This window comes from Columba livia, chromosome 3 (assembly GCF_036013475.1).
Source record: "Columba livia isolate bColLiv1 breed racing homer chromosome 3, bColLiv1.pat.W.v2, whole genome shotgun sequence".
In the NCBI taxonomy this organism is placed as follows: domain Eukaryota; kingdom Metazoa; phylum Chordata; class Aves; order Columbiformes; family Columbidae; genus Columba; species Columba livia.
In genome coordinates, this window is record NC_088604.1 from 186,652 (window position 1) to 211,505 (window position 24,854).

The 24,854-nt window shown below is 56.8% G+C and overlaps 1 protein-coding gene across 2 annotated transcripts in view; it reads left to right on the top strand.

Annotated features, from left to right (window-relative positions):
- The window catches only part of IFT172 (intraflagellar transport 172), a 39,651-nt gene that overhangs the window by 6,567 nt on the left and 8,230 nt on the right, over nt 1–24,854 (top strand). For both annotated transcript variants that reach the window (XM_065055330.1, XM_065055331.1), the window contains exons 9-39: nt 48–171; nt 1,142–1,237; nt 3,852–4,013; nt 5,622–5,675; nt 6,194–6,297; nt 6,957–7,042; nt 7,514–7,626; nt 9,969–10,136; nt 10,504–10,640; nt 11,388–11,495; nt 12,024–12,108; nt 12,436–12,528; nt 12,846–12,923; nt 13,319–13,567; nt 15,384–15,462; nt 15,845–15,965; nt 16,347–16,491; nt 16,564–16,653; nt 17,056–17,153; nt 17,772–17,907; nt 17,986–18,102; nt 18,663–18,805; nt 19,427–19,520; nt 19,734–19,798; nt 19,895–20,075; nt 20,588–20,697; nt 21,375–21,504; nt 22,106–22,204; nt 23,074–23,183; nt 23,591–23,654; nt 23,887–23,973. In XM_065055330.1, the coding sequence (XP_064911402.1) occupies nt 48–171; nt 1,142–1,237; nt 3,852–4,013; nt 5,622–5,675; nt 6,194–6,297; nt 6,957–7,042; nt 7,514–7,626; nt 9,969–10,136; nt 10,504–10,640; nt 11,388–11,495; nt 12,024–12,108; nt 12,436–12,528; nt 12,846–12,923; nt 13,319–13,567; nt 15,384–15,462; nt 15,845–15,965; nt 16,347–16,491; nt 16,564–16,653; nt 17,056–17,153; nt 17,772–17,907; nt 17,986–18,102; nt 18,663–18,805; nt 19,427–19,520; nt 19,734–19,798; nt 19,895–20,075; nt 20,588–20,697; nt 21,375–21,504; nt 22,106–22,204; nt 23,074–23,183; nt 23,591–23,654; nt 23,887–23,973 (3,526 nt within the window). The remainder of the gene's footprint in view (nt 1–47; nt 172–1,141; nt 1,238–3,851; nt 4,014–5,621; nt 5,676–6,193; nt 6,298–6,956; nt 7,043–7,513; nt 7,627–9,968; nt 10,137–10,503; nt 10,641–11,387; nt 11,496–12,023; nt 12,109–12,435; nt 12,529–12,845; nt 12,924–13,318; nt 13,568–15,383; nt 15,463–15,844; nt 15,966–16,346; nt 16,492–16,563; nt 16,654–17,055; nt 17,154–17,771; nt 17,908–17,985; nt 18,103–18,662; nt 18,806–19,426; nt 19,521–19,733; nt 19,799–19,894; nt 20,076–20,587; nt 20,698–21,374; nt 21,505–22,105; nt 22,205–23,073; nt 23,184–23,590; nt 23,655–23,886; nt 23,974–24,854) is intronic.

Genomic DNA, 24,854 nt, shown 5'->3' on the forward strand with positions numbered 1-24,854 from the left:
GCCGTGCTCGGTTCTTCGTGCCTCTGCTTTCTCCTCTCCTCTCACAGGTTACGGGTGTTGAACTGGAGCCCCCGCCGCAGTGCCTGGGAGGAGGGCAAGCCCAAAGAAATCACCCACCTGTACACCATCACGGCTTTGGCGTGGAAGAGGGACGGGTCGCGGATCTGCGCGGTTGGTATCAGCAGCCCCGGGCCGCGGGTCACGCGCAGGGACAGTCTCAGCGCTCTGAGACGCCGCGCGTGCCGCAGGGACAGCGCGTGAGGGCGGCGGCACCGTCGCGGGGCGCGCGGTGCTGGGCTGGCGCCTGGTGCCGCGGGCGCTGCTGCGGGCGGGTGACGCGGGGGGTCAGGGCGGCTGTGGAGGCACAACGAGGACAGCGTAGCTTCTCTGAGCAGCCTCAGGAGTGTTTCGTCTGAGCCCCTGTGAGAGGCAGCATAGGAACCGATGTGCTGCTTCTGCTGTGTCTGTAATGTGCTGTGTTTTCAGTTCAGAATTGTCTTCTACTTCCAGCCGGTGGACCTGGATCTGCCCTTCTCCATTAAGTTAGATAATCCTTTAAAGCTCTCTAATCTTTCTGCACATCTTTCTGTATTAAGTTGAATGACTCTTTAAAGCACTTAACTTATTTGGGAAGTTTTCTATTTACAATTTGTCTTTAATAGTTTTTGCATCTTTTTGTGTTCAACAATCAAGAATCCTTGAAATATTTTCAGACAGAATTAATTTAACACATGAACGAACACTTGCAGAGAAGGGGAAGGGGCGATGTTGTTGTAGAGAAAGACACGAAGGTGGAGGAATTCTGCTGGAAGGGAAGGGGAGATCGGTGTGCCGGGAGAGGGAGAAGTGGGAAGCAGAGAAGGATAATGGGGAAGATGAGGATAAAGGTGACTTTTAGCCCCCCTCTGCCGGGTACATGCCAGAATTTGGTAAGCTCTGTTTCCACGAGGGTGTCTCAGTCTTTCTGTTCTCGCAAGAAAGCCAAGTAGGGCTGGTCCTCGTGGTTCTGGGGCTGGAGCCCCGTTGCCCGGAGCAGGAGCAGCGGATTCCTGCCTCCCCTCGGGCCCCGCTCACGGGGGTCGCTGTGGGACGTCTCCCCATAGCGGAATTGTGACTGTGTGCGATGTGCGTGTCTCCCCAGGGCACTCTGTGCGGAGGAGTTGAACAGTTCGACTGCTGCCTTCGCAGAAGCGTTTACAAAAATAAATTTGAGATGATGTATGTGGGACCAAGCCAGGTGAGAGGTGTCTGATGCGGTAATGTCTCTTGATGAAAATGGGCCGCTTGCTAAAACTGCACGGGTTTGGAGTTCTGCACCTACGGTTTGTTCACAGCACCGTGTCAGGACAGCCACAGGGCATGTTCCAGGGACAGGGTCAAGGCCGGGTGGAAGGTGGAGTTTATTTCCTAGCTCGTGAATCTGTGCGGGCTGCCTCCATGCCCAGTGCAGGCTCCATCAGTGGTTTAGTTTCAGTCAACTTGACCGGGTTCGAAATCCAGCGGTAGGGGTGATGGAGCGGTGTGTGCAGAGAGCAGGAGCGTGAGAGGGGTGATGGAGCGGTGTGTGCAGAGAGCAGGAGCGTGAGGGGGTGATGGAGCGGTGTGTGCAGAGAGCAGGAGCGTGAGAGGGGTGATGGAGCGGTGTGTGCAGAGAGCAGGAGCGTGAGAGGGGTGATGGAGCGGTGTGTGCAGAGAGCAGGAGCGTGAGAGGGGCGATGGAGCGGTGTGTGCAGAGAGCAGGAGCGTGAGAGGGGCGATGGAGCGGTGTGTGCAGAGAGCAGGAGCGTGAGAGGGGCGATGGAGCGGTGTGTGCAGAGAGCAGGAGCGTGAGAGGGGCGATGGAGCGGTGTGTGCAGAGAGCAGGAGCGTGAGAGGGGCGATGGAGCGGTGTGTGCAGAGAGCAGGAGCGTGAGAGGGGCGATGGAGCGGTGTGTGCAGAGAGCAGGAGCGTGAGAGGGGTGATGGAGCGGTGTGTGCAGAGAGCAGGGGCGTGAGGGGGTGATGGAGCGGTGTGTGCAGAGAGCAGGGGCGTGAGAGGGGTGATGGAGCGGTGTGTGCAGAGAGCAGGGGCGTGAGAGGGGTGATGGAGCGGTGTGTGCAGAGAGCAGGAGCGTGAGAGGGGTGATGGAGCGGTGTGTGCAGAGAGCAGGAGCGTGAGAGGGGTGATGGAGCGGTGTGTGCAGAGAGCAGGAGCGTGAGAGGGGTGATGGAGCGGTGTGTGCAGAGAGCAGGAGCGTGAGGGGGTGATGGAGCGGTGTGTGCAGAGAGCAGGGGCGTGAGAGGGGTGATGGAGCGGTGTGTGCAGAGAGCAGGAGCGTGAGAGGGGTGATGGAGCGGTGTGTGCAGAGAGCAGGGGCGTGAGGGGGTGATGGAGCGGTGTGTGCAGAGAGCAGGGGCGTGAGAGGGGTGATGGAGCGGTGTGTGCAGAGAGCAGGAGCGTGAGGGGGTGATGGAGCGGTGTGTGCAGAGAGCAGGGGCGTGAGGGGGTGATGGAGCGGTGTGTGCAGAGAGCAGGAGCGTGAGAGGGGCGATGGAGCGGTGTGTGCAGAGAGCAGGAGCGTGAGAGGGGCGATGGAGCGGTGTGTGCAGAGAGCAGGAGCGTGAGAGGGGCGATGGAGCGGTGTGTGCAGAGAGCAGGAGCGTGAGGGGGTGATGGAGCGGTGTGTGCAGAGAGCAGGGGCGTGAGAGGGGTGATGGAGCGGTGTGTGCAGAGAGCAGGGGCGTGAGAGGGGTGATGGAGCGGTGTGTGCAGAGAGCAGGAGCGTGAGAGGGGCGATGGAGCGGTGTGTGCAGAGAGCAGGGGCGTGAGGGGGTGATGGAGCGGTGTGTGCAGAGAGCAGGAGCGTGAGAGGGGCGATGGAGCGGTGTGTGCAGAGAGCAGGAGCGTGAGAGGGGCGATGGAGCGGTGTGTGCAGAGAGCAGGAGCGTGAGAGGGGCGATGGAGCGGTGTGTGCAGAGAGCAGGAGCGTGAGAGGGGCGATGGAGCGGTGTGTGCAGAGAGCAGGAGCGTGAGAGGGGCGATGGAGCGGTGTGTGCAGAGAGCAGGAGCGTGAGAGGGGCGATGGAGCGGTGTGTGCAGAGAGCAGGAGCGTGAGAGGGGCGATGGAGCGGTGTGTGCAGAGAGCAGGGGCGTGAGAGGGGCGATGGAGCGGTGTGTGCAGAGAGCAGGAGCGTGAGAGGGGTGATGGAGCGGTGTGTGCAGAGAGCAGGAGCGTGAGGGGGTGATGGAGCGGTGTGTGCAGAGAGCAGGAGCGTGAGAGGGGTGATGGAGCGGTGTGTGCAGAGAGCAGGAGCGTGAGAGGGGGATGGAGCGGTGTGTGCAGAGAGCAGGAGCGTGAGAGGGGTGATGGAGCGGTGTGTGCAGAGAGCAGGAGCGTGAGAGGGGCGATGGAGCGGTGTGTGCAGAGAGCAGGGGCGTGAGAGGGGCGATGGAGCGGTGTGTGCAGAGAGCAGGAGCGTGAGAGGGGTGATGGAGCGGTGTGTGCAGAGAGCAGGAGCGTGAGGGGGTGATGGAGCGGTGTGTGCAGAGAGCAGGGGCGTGAGGGGGCGATGGAGCGGTGTGTGCAGAGAGCAGGAGCGTGAGAGGGGCGATGGAGCGGTGTGTGCAGAGAGCAGGAGCGTGAGAGGGGCCCGAGCCTGCGGACAGGCCAGAGACTGCGAGATGGCAGAAGTGAGAGTCCCACACACAGCTGCAGTTGTCATTCTGTACAGAAGGAATGTAAGGTTTCTTTAAAAGCAGAGTGAAATGATGTGAGGGAACATGTAAATACCCAGGTATCATCTTCCAAGGGGCAAGAAGTCTGTGTTCTTCCGCTGTGCGTGGCCTCATGTGGCCTTTCCCGCTTCCCTAGGTCATTGTGAAGAACCTCTCCACAGGAGCTCGAGTTGTGCTGAAATCCCAGTACGGGTATGAGATCGATGAGGTGAAGATCTTGGGGAAAGACCGATATCTGGTGGCCCATACCTCAGACACGTTGCTGCTGGGTGACATCGGCTCCAACAGGCTCAGTGAGGTATGGGAAACCTGTGCCATTGCTCGAGTGTCAGTGCTTAACTTTGTAACTCAAAGGACATGTTTGTGTGTTTTCTGTATCAAAACAATACCGGTGTTTTCAAAGAGCTGTAGAATAATTCAGGTTGGAAGGGACCTTTGGAGGTCTCTTATCAAACTTCCTACCCGAAGGAAGGTCAATGTTGAATTCAGGTGTTGCTGCTCAGACCCCACAGCTCCTCCAGTCCCCGTTCCAATGCTTTTCTGTCTTCATGGGGAAAGCTTTTTCCCGAAGTCTTGTTGGAGTCCTGTTTGAATTTATGGCTGTTTCTCACTCATCCACCGTCTGCCAATGAAATCCTGGCGTCACCATATTAGGGGTTCGCTAAGCCCTCGCTGCTGCAGGCTGAGGAAGCGCAGTTCCCCGGCCTGTCTGCCCGTCTCGATGCTGAGCTCGCTCCAGCTTGTCAGCGCCTTCCTTGTATGGGGGGCCCAAGACTGGATACTGTACATACGTACATTCCAGATGTGAACGTATGAATCTTAGTATGTAACAAACAACCCCGAACTTTTGTGGCTGCACTACCGCAGGTTCTGCCAGTATAATTTCTGATACCAAACTGCCCACCCCTGAGCCTCACAGTGCACCGAGTGCTCAGCTCGTGTGCCGAGGCCGCGGAGCACGGGCAGCACGTTGGTGTCTGATCAAAGTATCAAACAGGCTTCAGGACGTAGTTGCTTTGTTCACACAAGTGTCATATACCTTAATCAGGCAAACGGTGCGCTGATCGGTGCAGCTGGGAGCAGGAGCTCCTGGCTGCAGATGTGAACTGGAGGGTACTGATGCTTGGTAACCCCACTGAAGATCTGGCCAGACTCAGTCTCCCAGGTTTCTCTCCATCATACTGCACAGAGGAGTTTTTCTTTCGCTGTGCAGCTACACTCACTCATAAAGAAGTGGGTTGTGTGTTGTCCGTTTGCCATCCTGCTGTCTCCCCGGAGCTGTTTGGAAGCAGCGGCTCCAAGCTCTTGCTCAAGGAGGGCAGAGGAAGCCGCAGCCTCGGCTTTCACTTTTCTGCCTCTCTGACCACTTGCTGGTTGTCACCACAGTAACTGTTGTGTTATCCAGTGCTCTTCCCAAATTCCCAATCGGTTGGTGCTCCCGGCACTGTGCTGAGCAGTCACTGATAACGTGCACAGAAAAGGGGGTTGCAGCTACACCAAGTGTGGAGATTCTGCCCCCACAAACGGTGGCAGTGACTCTGTGAAGATCTGTGGAGGCAAAGAGGCTGTTGGGGTGCTTTTTATGGTAGAGTTGGTCTGAGGAAGGCGGAGAGGTGCCTGTGAAAGAATAGGCTGGAGGGAGCGCGTGGGTCACGTTGAAGGCTGCTGTCCGGCAGGCAGTAAGGTACTACACAGAGACCAGTCCAAAGCGGAGGATAAAAAAGGGGAGGGAAGCGAGGAACTGGGACGCCGGGAGCGACCGAGGAGCGGTGCTGAGAGCTGGGCGCTGGCGCGCTCCCCGCCGGGGCGGGTCCTGCCGCGTGCGGGGCGATGGGCGCGGTGCCGCGGCCCGGCCCCTGCAGCGGCTCCGGCCCCGCGCTTGCTCAGCCCCGCTCTTGCTTCGCAGGTGGCCTGGCAAGGATCTGGAGGGAATGAGAAGTTCTTCTTCGACAATGAGAGTGTAAGTTGGGTGGGACAGGTTGCTGCCGTGGGTGGTGAGTAAAGCTTTGTGTGCCCTGACAGAAAAGTGCCAACCATGCTGCTGGAAAACCCGGTTTCTCAGCAGTTTCCTGGGCTTACCCTCTCCATGCAGATCCTGATCTGCTTCCCCCTGTACTTGCCTTTTCCACATGCCAGGTATAGAACAAACTCAGTGTGTGCACTGGCAAGTTACACAAGGCATAACCCTGTAGGAGAGAGCAGCAATAAAAAGCAACAGCCATGGAGGGTGTTAGAGGTACAGAAAACACCTGTCAGGGTGACAGCGTGACTCCTGCAGCACTGATAGGCCCAGGACTAAAATCCCCAGGCCTGAGGAGCAGCTGGCCGTCACAGTAGGAAGCCAAGGACAGTTCCTTACTCATCCCAGAGGGTTTGAATTCAGACTCGTGTGCAGCATGTTCTTCTCCGCACACCTCACTGGTGGGTGTGTGTGCTTACCTGGCACTTCAGTAAGAGTGTATCCCCTCTCACCATCAGGTCTGCATGATCTTCAATGCTGGAGAGCTGACGCTGGTGGAATATGGAAGCAATGACATCCTGGGGTCTGTCCGCACAGAGTTCATGAGCCCTCATCTTGTCAGGTAAGCGTCACACCTGCCCACGGGGCCGGTACAGGCGTTTTGTGAGAGTGAGCTGGGGTATGTGCCCCTGGAAGTGTCCCACTCTGCACAACGCAGCCCCCAGACACTGACACCTGAGTAATCTGCTGCGGAGCGGGGCTGATGGTGGGGTTCGGTTGCTCAGTTACACTTAATGGTTGTAAAGTTTTAGAAGCACAAGAGCCCATTTTCCTCTAATACGTGCTTATTGAAGCCTGGCTGGGCTTTTGTTTGAGAGGGACCTCCTGTGCGTGTACTCGGGCATCTCTGCATCCAGCTGATCCTAGTACAGCATTATCAGGGGCTCTAGATGCCAGCAGGATCTGTCCCTTTGAACCACCACACTCCATTTTCTGGTTCAAGAGAAGGGAGGATCGTGGGCTGCTGGGGGGTGGCAGCACTGTCACCAGTTTGCTGCTGGGGACCCTGGTTCCAGCGCGCAGCTTCCCGAGCGCAGCCTGGATCAGACAGGTCTGTTGTGGAGGCGGCGCTGGGTGCTGTGCAGGTCACGGGGCAGAGAGCTGCAAGAGGCTCCACGGGCTTGGGGAAACTGCAGGCAAGGCTGGGAGGGACTATGGGGTTCAGTCCTGTGAATTTAGAGAGTAGTGAAGGCAACGGTTGTCATTCCCTTCGAATAATAGTGTCCGTATCAATGAGAGACGGCAGAGAGGCATGGAGGAGAACAAGAGACTGGCTTATCTGATAGACATCAAGACTATAGCAACAGGTGAATGTAAACCTCCCTCCCCTGCATTTTGCCAGCTTTTCAGATGCCTTTGCGTTCCCTGTGCCAGGCAGCATGTCCCCAAAGGTCTTTGCATGCACCCTACCAAGCAGCAGGTTCCTGAAGGCCCCTTTGCACCCCCTCTGCCTGCCGCAGGCTGCTGACACCAGCCGGCCTGCTTCGGGCAGGTTGGCTGTGCGCTGGGGACGCGGCTGTGGGGTGGCGGTGACGTTCTGTGCCGTTCAGCACGGTGACATTGCTCCCTGCCCTGCCTGTGGTCTGTGTGTGCTCACGGCGGGTGGAGGCTTCAGGACAGCATGCCGCTGCAGTCTGCGTTTGATGTCACAGCGTGTTTGCCAGGGGGTCCTGCCCTGATTAGGTCCCAGGCACGTGGTCCCCACGGGACAGCACTGGATGTTGAGCACTTCAGGGCGCGTTAGGTACTGACACCGTTCCCTTTCTTTCCTTCCCAAGTGGACCTCGTTGGTGGCTACAACGCTGGCACCATCAGCCACGACAGCAAGATCGACTGGCTGGAGCTGAACGAAACAGGCCACAAACTGCTCTTCAGGGACAAGAAGATGCGGGTGAGGCGGCTGCATCTGGGAGTGTGGCCAGATAGCATGTGGGGGCAGGTAAAGACAGATATGCCTGAGCAGAGGGAGGTGAGAAACACATCTGAAGCACTCATGGCTTTTTGACCACTCTGGGATAGACCATGTTCAGATTCCGTGGGCTGGCGGCGTTGCGTGTTTGGTCTTGAGTCATCGCTAACTCTGAAGTTAGTTACTTGTCGTCTTACTCCATCTCGTCACACCTGAAAATGAAGATCACAGACTCTTCTGCTGTGAGATGGAGACAAGTGGTTAATCTCAGGATGAGGACCCTAATGTTGCACCGAAACATGTAAATGTAAAAAAGGTGTTCTCTGCAACAGCGCGGCTTGTGTCTGTAGGATGAGCTCTCTAATTCTCTAGACCGGCATAGTCACAACCAGACAGCTTGTTTGCTGTGGCTCTTGGCTTGTGCCGATTCCCACACTGTGGCTGAATGTTGTCTGGGAGGGTACTGATGAGCTCAGGACAAAACTATGCCCAAAATCATGGTAATGGTTTCCTGTTACAGATTATGATGTGCGGGTGCTCACCTCATGTCCTGGCCATGTTTAGTTTAGTCGTACAGAGAGCTGAAGAAGCTCACTGCAGCAGGCAAGAAGATGCGTTTGTTAATTGTGTGCAGTTCCGCTCAGTTCACTATCGAGCCTTCTTCACCGTTACGAATGTACGGCTCCTTGGCTGCTTGACTTTGTTTGCTCCTCTTGTTGCAAGAGTGTCCTGAGAAGAGACACGACCTTCTTGACAACGGTGTAACTCGCACCCAGAGTTTCTGCGCAGGTGTCCCAGACCCGTGGCAGACGCCGGCCGTAGCACTGCAGCTCACCAGGGGCTGATCTAACTGCCCCAGAGCTCAGGTCCCACCGGGGCTGTCAGTCTGCAGCAGAATGTTTCCGTGTTGGCTGTGCCTCTCTCCTTAGTCCAGGGATGGGTGAAGTGTTGTTCATACACGTGTATGTGTTGACGTCCCTGAGAACCTTCTCAGCCTCATCTCAGAAGAAACTCTGCAATCCCCTCTCACGTTTCATAGCAGAACCCCAGGCTGCTCCTCCCTGAGCTGCTCCTCCTTCAGCGCTTTTGGCAGCTTGACCCCTAAGATTGCGTCACAGATTGCAGGGGGTGCAAAGATATCTTCTCGCCTGAATCACAGATGTCCGATGCATTGCCTGTCTGCTCGCCGTCACTCACGCACAGGCTGATTCAGCGCTGCCAAGCTGATCATCCGGCAGCTGGAGCGCTCGGCCGTGCAGCCGGCGGTCGCGGTGCGTCCGTCTGCCGCCGCACGGGCCCTCCGCCGCTCGCGCGTCTGCTGGAGTCCCGCACAGCCTGTGGTTCTGCCTCTGGGCCAACACGCACGGCTGTGTATACATACGAAGCTGCGTATGTCCCGTCATGCAGGAAAAGAGCACTTTCCCAGCAATGTGTCTTTTTGTATTTAGTGTTGCAGTCTTGTTCAGTTTACCATTGGGTCCTCTGATCTCCTGTCTCAACAGGAGACAGGGGCATCATCAAGATTGCTGTTGCCTCTTCTGGCTCCATTTTGGGCTCTGAAGAACTACATAGACAGCTCCTTCATTAAATACTGCACCAACCTAAATCAGACAATACTATGGTTCTCCTAAGCTATGCCTGCCTGTATTTCTCCAGCCAGTTTGGTACGGAGGAAAGCAGGGACTTTCTTTTTCTCTTCTGACCAGTGTGTCATGAGACTAGTGCAATTCTCTCTTTTTTTCTCATCTTTGCTAGGTGAGGACAATTATGACAAGGAGCAGAGGCAGCCCAGGACTTTGAGGTTACAAAGCATCATACATCTTTGTTATGCCTTGTGTCAGGTTACACCTTCCAGACTGTCAGGTTTGTTTCAGGGCAGTGTATTCTGCAAACGACACCTTCCTGGCAACAGCTCTTGCGATAGAACTGTGTCTGGGATGGACAGTTCATCCCGGAACGGCGGAGGAAGGCCCTTCTCGGTGCCCCCGTCTGTTTGCAGAAGGGACTTTAGAGACCACTCTCCTGTTGCAGCTCTGCAGCTGAGGGGGAGCTGAAGTAGCACAAGGCATACTCTGGTTTATATACGTACATGCCTGGCAATAAGGAAGGCTGCTTAAAATACTGCAGGGGCTAAAAGAGGTCTGAAGTCTTGGACAGTAATGTGTGTAAATGTCATGGTGAGAGCTGGGATGGGTCTCCTGGACAGAGCCTGGTTCCTGGTTGGTAGTATCTGTTCACAAGGCGCTGGCTCAGGTGCCTCTGCCAGCGCAGGGAGCTGCCAGCCCAGCCCAGCCCCGCTGAGCCTGTTTCTGGTTTCCCCGCAGCTGCAGCTCTACGACATCGAAAGCAGCACCAAGACCACCATCCTGAACTATTGCTCCTACGTGCAGTGGGTCCCGGGCAGCGACGTGGTGGTGGCTCAGAACAGAAACAACCTCTGCATTTGGTACAACATCGATGCTCCCGAGCGAGTCACCATGTTTCCTCTGAAGGTAAAACTGGAGGCTTTGATGACCTCCAGCAGTTCCTGTCACTTCTGCACACGCGTGTGGGTATGGGCAGGGTGGTGGTGCAGAAGGGAGGCAGGAGGGAACTGCTGGTTGCTTCTGGACAAAACATGAGCCCACCTGTCAGCTTCGTGGCAGGCACTTCTGGAAGCAGATGGAGATAGTTAATACAGCAAGGAGCTGCTCAGGTACTGTTTTGTTCCTGCTAGTGGGATCAGGATGACGCCTGCTCAGTGTGAGCTCGTTCAGCAAATACTTAAGCAGCAGAGCTGTCTCGGTGCTGCCTCGCGTCCCTGCCACCCTGCATGCTGCAGGAGAGCCTGGCAGTCCTGACAGCGGGTGCTCTTTCCAGGGGGATATTGTAGACTTGGAGCGGAATGATGGAAAGACTGAAGTGATAGTATCTGAAGGGGTGAACACTGTGTCCTACACCCTGGACGAAGGCCTCATAGAGTTCGGAACTGCCATTGACGATGGGGATTATCACAGGTAGGTGCTGGATACACCACATGGTGCTGACAGGGACCCCACATCACCTCACGGACACCTGAGGGTCGGCAATCCATGGACTGCAGCAGCGCAGTTCCAGACAGAGCTGCGGTGCAGGCCAAACCCGTGTTGCTGCCAGGTCTGCCTATAATGAGCCCTTTGGGAGCGACTATCCAGCGTTTTCATCTTCACAGCTCTGTGGTTTCAAACGTGAGGGCACAGAGGACTGGCTAGTCTGGTCCCATTGACATGGGCAGAAGTTTTCACTAAATTGCAGTGAATACGTCTGTCTCCTGTAGCAACCAGGTGTGCAGTGGTACTCAGGTGGTTCTGCTGCTGCCCCTCATGATGGTGACAGTGCCATGGGAACATTCAGGAGCTGTGCAGAGTGAAAACTGACTGCCTGAGCAGTCATGGTGGCCACCCAGGCACTGCTGACATGGTTATAGGGTTTTCAAATTAACCAGAGAAGAGCATTTCACATGTTCGTAGCACTGTTACCGCTTGAGAGTTGTCTGCACCAGAGGCTTGCTCTGGATGCGGCGCCTCGGACCTGCCCACGCTGCTGCAGCCCTCTGCGCGTCGTGTGCCACTGAGTGCGCCGCCCGGAGCCGCGGCACCCGCCTCTGAGCGCTCCCCTGCGATGCCAGGCCCCGTTCTGTACAGTCCTCGCAGAACTGCTCACGCCCCGCTTGCTTTGCTGCATTCCCGCTCTCTTACTGAAACTCTGCACATCTCTGTCTCAAGGGCCACTGCGTTTCTGGAGACCCTGGAGATGTCCACAGAGACCGAGGCCATGTGGAAGACTCTGAGCAGGCTGGCGTTGGAAGCCAGGCAGCTGCACATTGCAGAGAGGTACGGGAACAGCTGTCAGGTCTTTCTGGCCTAAACACTCCTTGCTGAATCCCCCACAGAAACCAGGGTCCGACTAAAGCTGGGACTTGTCGTGTGGCCTGGAAGATTCACTGCTCTGGAGAATTAAGTGTTCTCTATTCCAGGCAATGACTTTGCTCTTCCATCCTGGACAGTAATGCTGGAGCTGGGGACAGGAAGACATCACTGTGCAGCATACATTTTTGCTGATGGCAACCCAAAGCAGTGTATAGTGCAGCTCCAGGGAGCTGACAGACGCGGACACGCTCAGCACGTCTCTGAAGCCCGGGGAAGTGAAGATGAGCTCCGGTCACGTCCTTGGCTTCTCCCCGGGGCAGGGACGGAGGGCACACGAACACGGGTCTCTCAGAATCCTTTCTCTTGCAGCAGGGCTACCCCACCTCTCCAGCTTGCAGAGCTGGGTCTGCTGCCCAGCTTCTGAGTTTCCTTCCTTGGACCAAAAGTGGGCAATAAAACCCAGATATTGACTAACTGCTTTGTTCTTTCCAGGTGCTTTGCAGCTCTGGGCAACATGGCAAAGGCTCGATTTCTGCATGAAACCAATACCATTGCTGATCAGGCAGCTCAAGAGCATGTAAGTCAAACATTTTCTGCTGTGCAGGGCAGCTGCTTTCCTGTAAACACTTGCATACGCATTATCTTCTGTGTCCCTGCTCACCAGTATCCTGCTACAGACCGGTACCTGGTCATGCAGAAACCGCCGACATGATCTTTGATCCGTGCCTGCCAGGTCCCTCGTCTGGCTGTCCATTTCATATTGCGCCTGTCCTGTCGCTTCTGTGAAGCTCATCTGTCTTTGGCTCCTGCAGTGACGCAGGTCCCACCTGCAGTCCCCTCCCCTGTGTCACTGCAGAGCCTGTTCTTTGGCTCAGCAAACTGACTGCGCTGGTGCCGTCTGCAGGGAGGGGACGGCACAGACCATTACCTGGTGCGTGCCCGCTTGGCCATGCTGGACAAGAACTACAAGCTGGCGGAGATGATCTTCCTGGAACAGGTGAGTAACGGAACAAGGAACACAAAAGGACTCATCTTTCTGGGCAGGGAGGTTTGTGCACTGGTGTGAAGGAGAAAAGGGAGAAGTTGCTTAATCACGGGAGAAGAGATTTTTGACCTGAAATAGAAGATATTTCTTGTTCCAAGATGTAGGATTGCCCTGAGGTGCATGAAGAGGCTGGGGGAGGATGTATATCCGTGTAGAGGGACAGTACGTTTTCAAGTGTTTCTGCACATGTAACCGTGCTGGCTGTGCGGGCTCAAGGACTGCGTCTGCTGTGTGCAGCCTTCGGGCTGACCCTTTGCTCTCTGACACAGAACGCCACGGAGGAGGCCATGGACATGTACCAGGAGCTGCACATGTGGGATGAATGCATTATGGTTGCCGAGGCCAAGGTACAGGACATACAGAATACAGCCTGCACTAGGCTGTGGGCTGGGCTTGCTTGGCAAGTGGTCTGGCTGGGAGTCTGTTCAAGGCCTGGGTTCTCTTTACCTGCCCTGTCTGGACCCCACTTGTACTCCAAGGGGCTCCAAGCAGAGGACATCAGTCTGTGCTGATGTCTGTGCTGAGCTGGGTGAATGGTGAGGGAGAAAAGCTGCTGAAATTGGTTTAGGAGCATCTAGGACTTTGAAGAAGAATGAATGATGCAGTGGCACACAGGGCTGGCATTGTGGTTTCTAACAGGGTGGCAAGGGATCTATGCCGTGACCTGCTGTCCAGAGCCTGCGGGGTGAGCGGGACAACGTCTTGCCTTGCCCAGGTCAACCAGTGCTGTGTTTCTCAACAGGGACACCCGATGCTGGACAAGCTGCGTCGGGGCTACTACGAGTGGCTGCTGGATACCCAGCAGGAAGAGAAGGCTGGGGAGGTCCAGGAGGGACAGGGCGACTACCTGGCAGCCATCAACTTATACCTGCGGGCAGGGCTGCCGGCGAGAGCAGCGCGGCTGGCCATGGGCCGGGATGAGCTCCTGACCCACGGGGATGTCACCAACAGGGTCTCCGTGGCGCTGGTCAGAGCGGAGCTGTACGAGCAGGTGAGTCTCCTGCCCCGCTGGGCTCTCTGCTGGTGGCTTCAGAGCTCTTCCCCTGTCCCCTTCTCCTCTGAGACGCAGGGGGCTGCGCTGGAGAGCAGCAGATGTAATTCGGTGTTGATAAATCTGCAGTTAGCAGTTGGGAGGAAATCCTAACTGCATCCGTTATACACGGGTGAGATCTGAGTTACTGATCACAGCTCATTGACGACATGTCTCCGGAACATCCGCCGAACGTTCAGTAATGGTCAGGGAAGCCCTTTGGGAGATAGGAACCAGCAGGAAAGGAGCTGGGAATCACAAGAAAACTTGGTATTGCTGTGAAACTGTACCGTGCTTCCTCATAGGGGAATACAAATGATGGTACAGCTTTCATAGAAGGATAATCTAAATGGAAAAGCTAAGGAAGAGAAACAAAGGAGGTTAGGAAGACAATCTGGAGAACCATAAATACCATAGAGGAGGGAAGTCATTATTTTCTGTCTCTAATAACACAAGAAAATTGGTAACTACTTACTAGGTGACAGTTTTAGAAGAAAAGGGTGTTTTTCACACAGCACGTCATCATGTTAATGTAGGAAATGAGCACTGAGCTGCACCAGGACGGCTCGGCATCCCGCCAACAGCGGCCTCGTGCAGGCGTCTGGAGCAGGGACAGAAAGAGCAGGGTGGGCAAATAGAGGGTGGCACTTCTCCTGGTGTACTTTTCCTACTGTACTTTTCCTGGTGTACTTTCATGTTTCCAGCAGTTTGCAGATCATAGTGTACCTGAATAGTTTTATTTTTGATGTTCAAGAGCTCTCGATAGATTTTTACTTCCATGAGCTTCTCAGATTATTGTTTGAAACATCTGTAGTTTTTGATCTACAATGTTTGCTATGAGTTACCCGGTTCAGTTATGTGTTGTGTCAAAACCCAGTTATTTTTGCTAGCCTGTTTTATGTGCCCTGCTTAAATTATGTTTCTCCAGTGTCATTTTACCTTTGGCGTTTTCCAACCATTTCATTTGGACTCAAGAGAATTTTGTGCTTTTCCAAACCGGTCACCTTTTCTTCAGCCTTCGTTTGAAAGAGTAGCAGTGGAACTCACTGCTGCCAGATGTTCTGGTACCAAAGTATAAACGGTCCAAAAGTGATTGGACACATCACGGAGGTCGAGTCTGTCAAAGCCGTTAAATATGATGATGTGAGGCACCATGACAAACTCGGGAAGCATCCACGGTGCAGATTGTCAGACAGATACAGCGGAGGAAGGGCTGGGGTACACTTGCTCTGCTCTTACAGCCTTCCTCTGGACGTGCGCTTTCACCACCGCTCAGACGCGGGCGGGAAGGAGCCTCTCGTCTGCCAGGATGAGCTTTCTGAGGTTGTGTTCTAAGTCCCACAAGCTCTGAGCCTCGTCCCACCCTGTTGGCCGCCACCCTTTCCTACAGGGTGGAACCTGCTGCAGGAGCCGACGTCCCGGCGCCGCTCCTGCCCCTGCTCCGAATGCTCGTCCGGGAGCAGAGCCCCCGGGGTCCTGGAAAGGACCGGCCACTGTGCACGGAGGGAGCTCTCTCAAAACCCCTGGTCTTGTTAGGAGATGGTACCTCAGAAAAGCGCTCGGGGTGTGCCGCCTGCCAGAGGGGGCTGTGGTCTCGGCACATGCGGTCTTTCCTGCAGCGCTCTTTATCCGCGTGCTCTCGGTTGATGGGGAAGGCAGAGCTGACGGAGAAGTCTGTGTGGCAGGACTGGCGAGCTCTGTACGTGGGGCTGGTAGGGTGTGTGATGGCGTGGGGAGATAGTGGCTCTGGAAACCGGCAGCTTGTATTTGTCACTAGGCTGGAGACCTGTTTGAGAAGGTCGGGAACCCACGGAAGGCTCTGGAGTGCTATTGCAAGGGCAGTGCCTTCCTGAAAGGTACCGTGCTAAGTGTCCTCCTCCCCCACCCCTCCCCAGCAGAGCCTGGCTACTCAGGCCTTGTGGCAACAAGGGCTTTGCCCTGGAGCCCGGAGGGGCCTTGGTGGTCTGAAGCGTCCATGTCTCATCGTGTTTTTCACAATGTCGCACCAGCACACCCAGTCCCAGAACAGCGTCCTGTTCCCAAGGCCTTGATCACGCTGGTTGCACCAGCAGGGTCTTGGTCCAGGCCTCGGCGGGTCCAGGTTGCTGGGCGGCCCGTTGGAGCTGAGGGGATCAGACAGCCACCATTGCCCTCCTGTGTGCCCGTCCGGGGCCGTGCTCCCCTCCAGCTCTGCTTCCCTGCTGGATTTGCCGTGACCGCTGTTGTGTGCCCTTGCAGCGGTGGAGCTGGCTCGCCTGGCGTTTCCCGCAGAAGTCGTGACGCTGGAGGAGGCCTGGGGAGACCACCTGGTGCAGCAGAAACAGCTGGATGCTGCTATTAACCATTACATCGAAGCCAGGTGGGCGCAGGTGGTGGCTGTGTACCCAGCAGCAGAATAACCTGGCAGGCTATGAAGCTGATGCGGTTTGCTCAAATCAGCAGGGCTTGGCCTGAGTCAGCCCCGCTTTGCCGGTGCCATGGTGCTTACGTGCAGGCTCTGCTGGCCCCACCGTGGTGCCTTCCCGCCTCTCTCCCAAGGTCTTTCATCCCTGATTACTCTTCCCTGATGTCCTAGTTTTTCATTCTTTCCCCTTTGCTTTGCCAGTTATTCAGATGCTTTTAGCTGCTCTAACCCAGCCAGCAGGACCGAGCGGCAGAGCACGTTGGTCTCCCTGGGTCCCTCACTCAGCCGGAGGGGTGGCTGCTGGCTGGCTGTAAAACGTTGTGCTTTTGGTGCTAGGTGCTCGATTAAGGCCATTGAGGCAGCCTTGGGAGCCCGGCAGTGGAAGAAGGCCATCTACATTTTGGACTTGCAGGACAGACAGACAGCAGCCAAATATTACCTCAGGATTGCCCAGCACTATGCGGCTCTACAGGAGTATCAGGTGAGGCCACAGAGCGCAGTCGTCGCTGCTCGGCACGTCCCTCAGGATACTGAGGATGGTCGTTTCCCACAGGCTGCGGAGGAGCTGTACGTCAAAGCAGACCAGACCAAGGACGCCATCGACATGTACACGCAGGCCGGGCTCTGGGAGCAGGCTCACAAGGTAGGGCCAGAAGCCAAAGCTCTTGGGGACCTCACCCTGCCTGGTGGAACGTGTTTCATCAGGAGATGGTGGTGTCCTGCCTGCCCACACCTGATCAACAAGCTCTGCTCCCAAAGCGGGTGCGTGGGGCGGCCGGCAGGAAACAGCCCCGGCCCTCGTGTCCTGTCTGTGCCTGCTCAGCTGCCCCGGGTGGGTGCACAGAGCGTTCTCCAGGGGCTGGTCCTGTGTGCTTCCATCACCGCGGCAAATGACCGCCTGTTCTCTCCAGAGCGTATAGCATATAGCACGCACACTTCTTTGTAATGGGAAGGAGATTGCTTTTCCCTTTCTCTTTCACTACGATATATCAAGAAATTGCTGTGCAGTGTGCTGTAGTTTTCCCATGTATGCTCCTTCTGGCAGCTGGCAATCAAGTGTATGAGTCGGGAAGATGTGTCTGTGCTCTATATAACCCAGGCCCAGGAGATGGAGAAGCAGGGCAAGTACAAAGAAGCCGAGAGGTGAGCATCTTTCTTGGTACTAGTCCAAGACCTAGCCCTTAAAAAATGGCGGTAGTGGGGATGAGCCGGTTCCTGGGGTGGGAGTAGAGCTTGGGGCTAGAGTTTGGAAAGGTCAGAGGTACTGTCTCCACATGTGGAGGCCTATAGCTTATGTTTCAGAGCAGTGCTGCTCACCAGCCGCGCTGATCACCAGCCGCGCTGATCACCAGCCGTGCTGATCACCAGCTGTGCTGCCCACAAGCTGTGCTGATCACCAGCTGTGCTGCCCACAAGCTGTGCTGCCCACCAGCCGTGCTGCTCACCAGCCGTGCTGCCCACCAGCCGTGCTGCCCACCAGCCGTGCTGATCACCAGCCGTGCTGCCAACCAGCTGTGCTGATCACCAGCTGTGCTGCCAACCAGCTGTGCTGATCACCAGCCGTGCTGATCACCAGCCGTGCTGATCACCAGCTGTGATGCCAACCAGCTGTGCTGCTCGCCAGCTGTGCTGCCAGCCAGCTGTGCTGCTCACCAGCTGTGCCCTCTGGCAGGGTGTCCAGGACCTGGCTCTGGCTGGGCAGAGGCTGCAGGGACTGGTGGTGTCCTGGGCTGAGCCACTTGGAGGTGTCTGTGTTCCCAGGCTGTACATCACTGTGAATGAACCCGATCGGGCCATCTCCATGTACAAGCAGTATAAGATGTATGATGAGATGGTTTCCCTAGTGACCAAGTACCGCAAGGAATTACTGGGCGATACCCACCAGCACCTGGCCAAGGTGAGCACATCTCGTGGTAGGGGATCTGGTAGACCAAGCGGGGACAAGAGTGTCACTAACTCGTTGCCTCTGATGCAGACGCTGGAGGCAGAGGGGTGCCTGCAGGAAGCTGAGTACCACTACCTGGAAGCCAAGGACTGGAAGGCCGCAGTAAACATGTACCGAGTGAACGACATGTGGGAAGATGCTTACAGGGTAACCATCGCTTCTGTGTCCCGTTGTGCGGGGACCAGGCTCTGGCTGCAGGATCCTGACAGGAGCTGCTCTGTCTCTGATCACCGCAGAATGTGAAGACGTGGCAGACGCTGCCCCGGTTCAGCGTGTGGCGCAGCCCTGGGGGCGCCTGTGCGGCTGCTGCAGCGTCCCCCCGCAGGCAGGGCTCGGCCCGGGCCACGCTGCAGCGCTGTTGCTGCGGGGCTGCTCTGCTCCCAGCCCCGTGCCGGGAGCGTTGCTCTGCCCGCAGCCGCAGCGCGGCACTGCTCCCCCGGTGCGGGCACAGCTGCCTGGGTCACTTCTGCTGGTCCGACAGCAGCATGCGCCATGCGGGGAGGCAGCGGCCTCTCCTCTGCCTTGCCGTACAGCCCTTGTCTCACCCCCCCGGTCCAGCAGTTCCCCCAAAAGCTTTCCTTAGGAGAGAACAGTTGCTTTTGGTGCTCCCTCGGGATGATAAGCACCATGTGAGAGCAGAGTCCTGGCTCAGCCTGCTGAGGATGGAATGGATGCATTGGACTCTTCCACTTTCTTGCTTTGGATAGGTGGCCAAGGCACACGGGGGAGCAAATTCCTATAAGCAAGTGGCCTACATGTGGGCAAAGAGCCTGGGTGGAGAGGCGGCTGTGAAACTCCTCAGTAAGTTCGGACTTCTGGAGATGGCCATCGACCATGCAGCAGACAACGGGTAAGCAGGTCCATCAGAGCAGCACCGCTCTCCCATCTGCCCCAAGATAACCGTGTGCACGCAATAGCTGCATGTCCAGGATACGGCCCATTTGCCCACCGCACCCGTACGTCTCCTCTGGACACCTCCTGCCTCCGCCGCACCTGTCCGTGTGTCCAGCGTCCCCTCAGAGCGGGGCAGGCAGCCTCCGCGGGGCAGGGAGGAGGTGTTCTCGTGTCACCGTCACTGCCGGCAGGGAGGAGGTGTTCTCGTGTCACCGTCACTGCCGGCAGAGCTCTGTCCCTTCTGCCCCCGCCCTGCCGTTCGCTTCTGCTCTCCCCACTCTCCCACATTGCTCGGTTCGGGGGGTCTTGTCAGACCCCTTAGGGCAGAACCAAGGGCCTCTGGCTCTACCAGCCAGTGTGAAGGAGCTGAATTTCCTTAGCGGGGGCTCTCGAAGCTCCTGTTCTCTGGTCAGGAGCAGGAGGAATGGGCAGTGCCCGTGCACTTGCAACCCTCTGTGTTCCTGTCGCTTCTCCCTGTGTCTTGTGCTCTCCTCGACATCTTGCTCTTGATGAAGGCATGTCCTCAGTGTCCCCAGTGCACGGTCCTGCTCTCACCCCATTTTCTCTTCTGTTGCAGGATCTTTGAATTTGCTTTTGAGCTGGCCCGCCTCTCCATGAAGCAGAAGATGCCAGAGATCCACTTAAAGTACGCCATGTTCCTCGAAGATGAGGTAATTTCACCCCTGGAATAGGTGGGAGCTCTCTGGTCACTCAGGTGTCACCAGGGGCACTTACATGGCTGCAGTCACTGCTCACCCAAAAGACAATTGCAGCCCCAAGCTTCACACACATCTTAGATTCATAAATCCGCATGGTAACAGAGGAGGTCGTGCGGTGGTATTGGGGCAGGACGGCACGCAAGCGAATTCCTTCCTCTCTCCTAGGGCAAATTCGAAGAGGCTGAAGCAGAATTCATTAAAGCTGGGAAACCCAAGGAGGCAGTGCTGATGTACGTATCCTTCCCAGTCCTGCCCCCCGGTTGCTTCTCCAGCACTGCTCTGCTCCTTGCCGTGCCTCTGGTTACACCTCGCGTTGACTCCCCCAGGTTTGTGCATAACCAGAACTGGGATGCTGCACAGCGCGTTGCTGAGGCTCACGACCCAGACAGCGTGGCCGATGTCCTTGTGGGACAAGCGCGTTTTGCCTTTGAGCAGAGGGAGTTCCAGAAAGCAGAGGCCTTTCTCCTGCGCGCACAGAGACCGGAGCTGGCCATAAAATACTACAAGGTGAGCGCGGTCTGTAGCAACGTCATGGCCTTCCTCGCTGGACCAGTTTGGATGGAGGAGGAGTGAAATCCATCTCCCAGCTCTCCCTGTCAGCTTAGGACCCAAAGAGAAACCATTTATTCAGGTGGTTCCTAGCAGACTTTAATTGTGGCCGGCTCTTGGAGCACTGAACCGGTAGAGCTTTCGCAGCACAGCGCAGCTCTCGCAGCGCTCGAGGTGTCCTGCCAGGACAGGGATGGTCCTCAGGGCAGCGTGAGCGGGTGCATTTGGAGGCTGTAAGTGCCCGTTCCACAGAGGCAGCTGGGATGGACGGGCACTCTCCACTCAGGCGGCGCAGGTGAATGGATGGACATAGGTGCCATCTGGGGAGGGAAGAGTTGGCTGGTGCTGCTGTGGTTGTTTCTTCCAGTTGGTTCTCTGCAAGATAACACAAGAGGCCGGATGTGTTACGTGGGGCCAGGAGTGCGGGGGTCCTGGTGAACCGGTGAGCATTCCTCCCGTCGTGCTTGCAGGAGGCTGGCATGTGGAGCGAGGCCCTGCGGATCTGCAAGGAATACGTGCCCAGTCGGCTGGAAGAGCTGCAGGAGGAGTGCGGCAGGGAGGCTGCCAAGAAGGGCTCCAGGTGAGGAATGCTGTGGTCAGGCTGCAAGAACACACACATGGCTCTTCCCCTCAGCCATTGCGCTGGTGCTTTACACAGACCGCCTGACAGCACCCCTGGCATCCAGGCGTTTCCTTCTTGAGGACCATGGGCTCCTTACTGCATAGGTTTCCTAACATCCTCACTGCTCCGGGACACTCCAGGTTTATTCTTGCTGTCTAAGGTCTCCTGGATGTCTTCTTGCCACTTTTAGCTCCCTGAGGTCTCCTGTAGCGCCAGTGCATGCCCCTGGGGTCCCAGACCAGTTCTCCCTCAGCACCGGCTGTGTGTGCCGCTCGTCGCCTGCGCAGCCCCGTCCGAGGTCGCTGGCCCAGCACCGCCTGCGCGCCCCGCACGCTGTCTGCGGGACCCGGGCGGCAGCTCTCCGGCCTGCCACAGCCCCGGAGAACCATAAACTCATTGCAGCTGGAGAGACCCTCAGGATCACTGAGTCCAGCCATAACCTAACCAACTCTAGCACTAAACCGTGTCCCTGAGAACCTCGTCTAAACGCCTTTTAAAAGCCTCCAGGGCTGGTGACTCCACCACTGCCCTGGGCAGCCTGTTCCAATGCCCAATAGCCCTTTCCGGGAAGAATTTTTTCCTAATATCCAATCTAAACCTGCCCTGGCACAACTTGAGGCCGTTTCCTCTTGCAGAGGAACAGAGGGGCTGCTGGAGCAGGCGCAGGAGTGGGAGCAGGCGGGGGAGCACGCCCGGGCGGTGGACTGCTACCTGAAGGTGCGGGATCCCAGCAACGCTGTCCTGATGGAGAAGTGCTTGCTGAAGGTACGGGCCGGGGCTGTGATTCCCTTCCTCTGCCCTGCTGTCCAGCAGCTTTCCCACAACACGCAGTGTGTCCCAGAGGTGCCTCAGTCTCTGCGGGCCGTGGGAGGACCGCAGGCTCCGGCGGCCGCAGGGTCTGGCAGCCTTCACGGCCGTCCTGCTGAGCCGACATGGGCTGTTACTTACCCTGCACTGCACTGGCATCCTGGCTGTGGCACCACTTGAGCAGCGTGCCCGTCTCTTTGTGCCCATATGTCTGCACTGAAGCAATGGAATTCATTACTTGGTTAGATGGGCACCCTTTCTTCTTGTGGTCTCTGTCCACCAGCCTTTGGGTTGTGTTCTTCTTCATACTTTTCACTCATACCTGTGCCCTTGTACCGATCCCAACAACAATTAAGTCCTGGTCTGATCCTCTCCCATGTGTGCAGGTCGCTGGGCTTTGCTTCTCTGAATTGCTGAAGTGGGCTGTCATTTCTTCTCCCCTTCTCCATAGTTCAAGTGCTTCTGACCCAGCCTTTTAGCTGGGACTGAGTTCTTCCCAGCTTCATCCCCCTCTCAAACAGCATTTAGCACTTGTGCTGCTGACAGTTTCTCTCCACAGGCTGCTGAGTTGGCCATTAAATTCCTGGGCCAGTCACAGAGCGTGGACGTGACGCGGACCGTGGCTCCTCAGCTGGTGGCCATGAAGAAATACAGTGCGGTGAGGGCCAACTCCTGCCCCAGGCTGCTGAACAGCAGCGACGCAGGAAGGGAGAGCCCTACAAGGGCAGGGAGAGCTCTGTCCAAGAGCAGGGAGAGCTCTGTCCAAGGGAAGATAGAGCTCTATCCAAGGGAAGACAGAGCTCTATCCAAGGGAAGATAGAGCTCTATCCAAGGGAGGGAGCCCAAGTCGCACCCTGGGGTGAAGGGTGGGTGGCCCTGTCCAGAGCCAGGCAGCACAGAATCTTCAGGGAGGGGGAAAGGGGAAGGGATCAAGCCGTAGAATCACAGAGTGGTTTGGGCTGGAAGGGACCTTAGAGATCATCTAGTTCCACCCCCCTGCCACCAGCAGGGACACCTTCCCACCTTCCGCCAGATCAGGCTGTCCAAAGCTCCATCCAGCCTGGCCTTGAACACTCCCAGGGATGGGGCATCCACAGCTGCTCTGGGCAGCCTGGGCCAGCACCTCACCAGCCTCATAGTGAAGAGCTTCCTCCCTATAGCTCACCTAAATCTCCCCTCCGTTCTTTTCTTTCCTTTCTTAAAGCCGTCACTCCTTGTCCCGTCCCTACCTGCCCTTGTAAGAAGTCCCTCTCCAGCTTTCCTGTAGGTCCCTTGAGGTACTGGAGGCTGCTCTGAGGTCTCTGCGGAGCTTCTCTTCTCCAGGCTGAACCCCAGCTCCCTCAGCCTGTCCTGAGAGCAGAAGTGCTGGGACAGTGTGAGAGGGACGAGTCTTGGGAAGGGGCGGGAGGCTGAGAGCAGGCTGTGTTTTGGCAGAGCCCCGCTGTCACCGCTGCGTGCTGGTCACCTCCAGCAGCTGGGCCGCGGTGCCCGTGGGCTCCGTCTCCATGGCACTGTCTCTGCGCGCAGGCAGCCGAACTCTACCTCAGCCTGGACCTCATCCGAGAAGCTATCGACGCCTTCATTGAAGGGGAGGAGTGGAGCAAAGCCAAGCGTGTGGCCAGGGAGCTGGACCCCCAGTATGCCTTCAGTTTCTCAAGTGCTCCTGCTCCTGCTCCCACCCCGAGATGATTCTGTGTGCTGTCCTGTCCTGCTGGCCCCAGCTTCCCTGGGTTCTCCTCACTGTGGTCATGCTCGACGGGGCACATTACTCCTTGTAATGCCATCCCCATGCCTACCCCTGTCTCCCGTTCCCTTGGCATCGTCCTGTGCATGCATTTCCTTTTGACAGTCCCGTGATCCCTTTCTCTTCTCACGTGTTGTATTGCCATGTTATATCCCCTTCCACCTGTGCCCCCAGCAGCCGGGCAGGAGGACACGGCACAGCTCTAGGTCCTCTTTCCCAAAGCGAAGCTGAATCCAGGCTCTGCACTGATGCAAGACACCGATAGCCTTGCTGCCTGTTGAAATTCTTTCTGCCCACCAGGTCAGAGGAGTATGTGGACCAGCGTTACAAGGAGTATTTAAAGAACCAAGGCAAGGTGGACTCGGTACGTATGTGGGATGTCTCACAGGCCAGGGAGTGATGTCAGGATCAGACCCTTGGGGCCCCTCTCATGGCAGTTTTACCTGGATGTGAGGAGTGTGTGTGCCCGTGAGTCACGGTGTCAGCGGCACAGGGGAGGGACTGGGTGTGTGTGAAGGGACCTGGGCGGCTGGTGCTGCCCTGCTGCTGTAGGAAGCCTTCCCGCGCGGTGGGTTTATGGTTGTTCCCGTCCCCAGCTGGTGGGCATAGACGTCGTGGCTGCCCTGGACCTGTACGTGCAGCAGGAGCAGTGGGAGAAGTGCCTGGAGGTTGCGGCTCAGCAGGTGGGTGCCCGTGGGGCCCTCGGGGACAGAGGTGGAGCCCTCTGGGACAGATGTGGAGCCCTCGGGGACAGACATGGGCCCTTGGGAACAGATGTGGAGCCTCAGGGACAGAGGTGGGGGCTCAGAGACAGATGTGGAGCCCTCGGGGACAGATGTGGATCCCTCGGGGACAGATATGTTGCCCCCGGGGACAGATGTGGAGCCCTCAGGGACAGACGTGGGGCCCTCGGGGACAGACGTGGAGCCCTCGGGGACAGACGTGGAGCCCTCAGGGACAGATGTGGAGCACTCGGGGACAGATGTGTAGCACTCGGGGACAGATGTGGGCCTGGGCTCTGCGCAGCGGGGTGGCGGGAACGAGTGGGCAGGGAACAGCAGCCATTTCTGTGGGGAGCAGCCCAAAAACCACCTCTCCGCTGTGCCCCCCCGGCCAGCCCGGCCGACCAGGGCGGTGTTAGAACCCAGAAGCGCGTGGAGTTTAAACGTTGTGATTCACGGGGCGCTGGAAAAGCTCAATGAGTTGTTTGGGCCGGAAGGAATCAGTAGCGTGGAAGAGCCCTGTGAAAGCAAGCCTTCCTCCCACGTGTTCTTTGGAGGCTTGGCGTGACTAGAAATGGGACATCCTTGGCGTGAAAGCAAATCTGACATTTCTTTCATTTTCACTGATCTAAAACTGGCAAAATTACCTCAGCAAAGTAAAAAAAAGTGAAGAAAAGCAAAATGAAACTGCTCTGTAGTGCTATTTCAATGCAGTTACGGGAGGAAAAAGCTCTAGAGTGCCAGGACTTCTTTGAGGTTTGTTTGTATTCAGTGGTTATTGATTGTCTATGGGCTGAGCGGTTGCTGGCCGAGGTGCCGGCTCTGCGGGCGCTGCTCAGAGC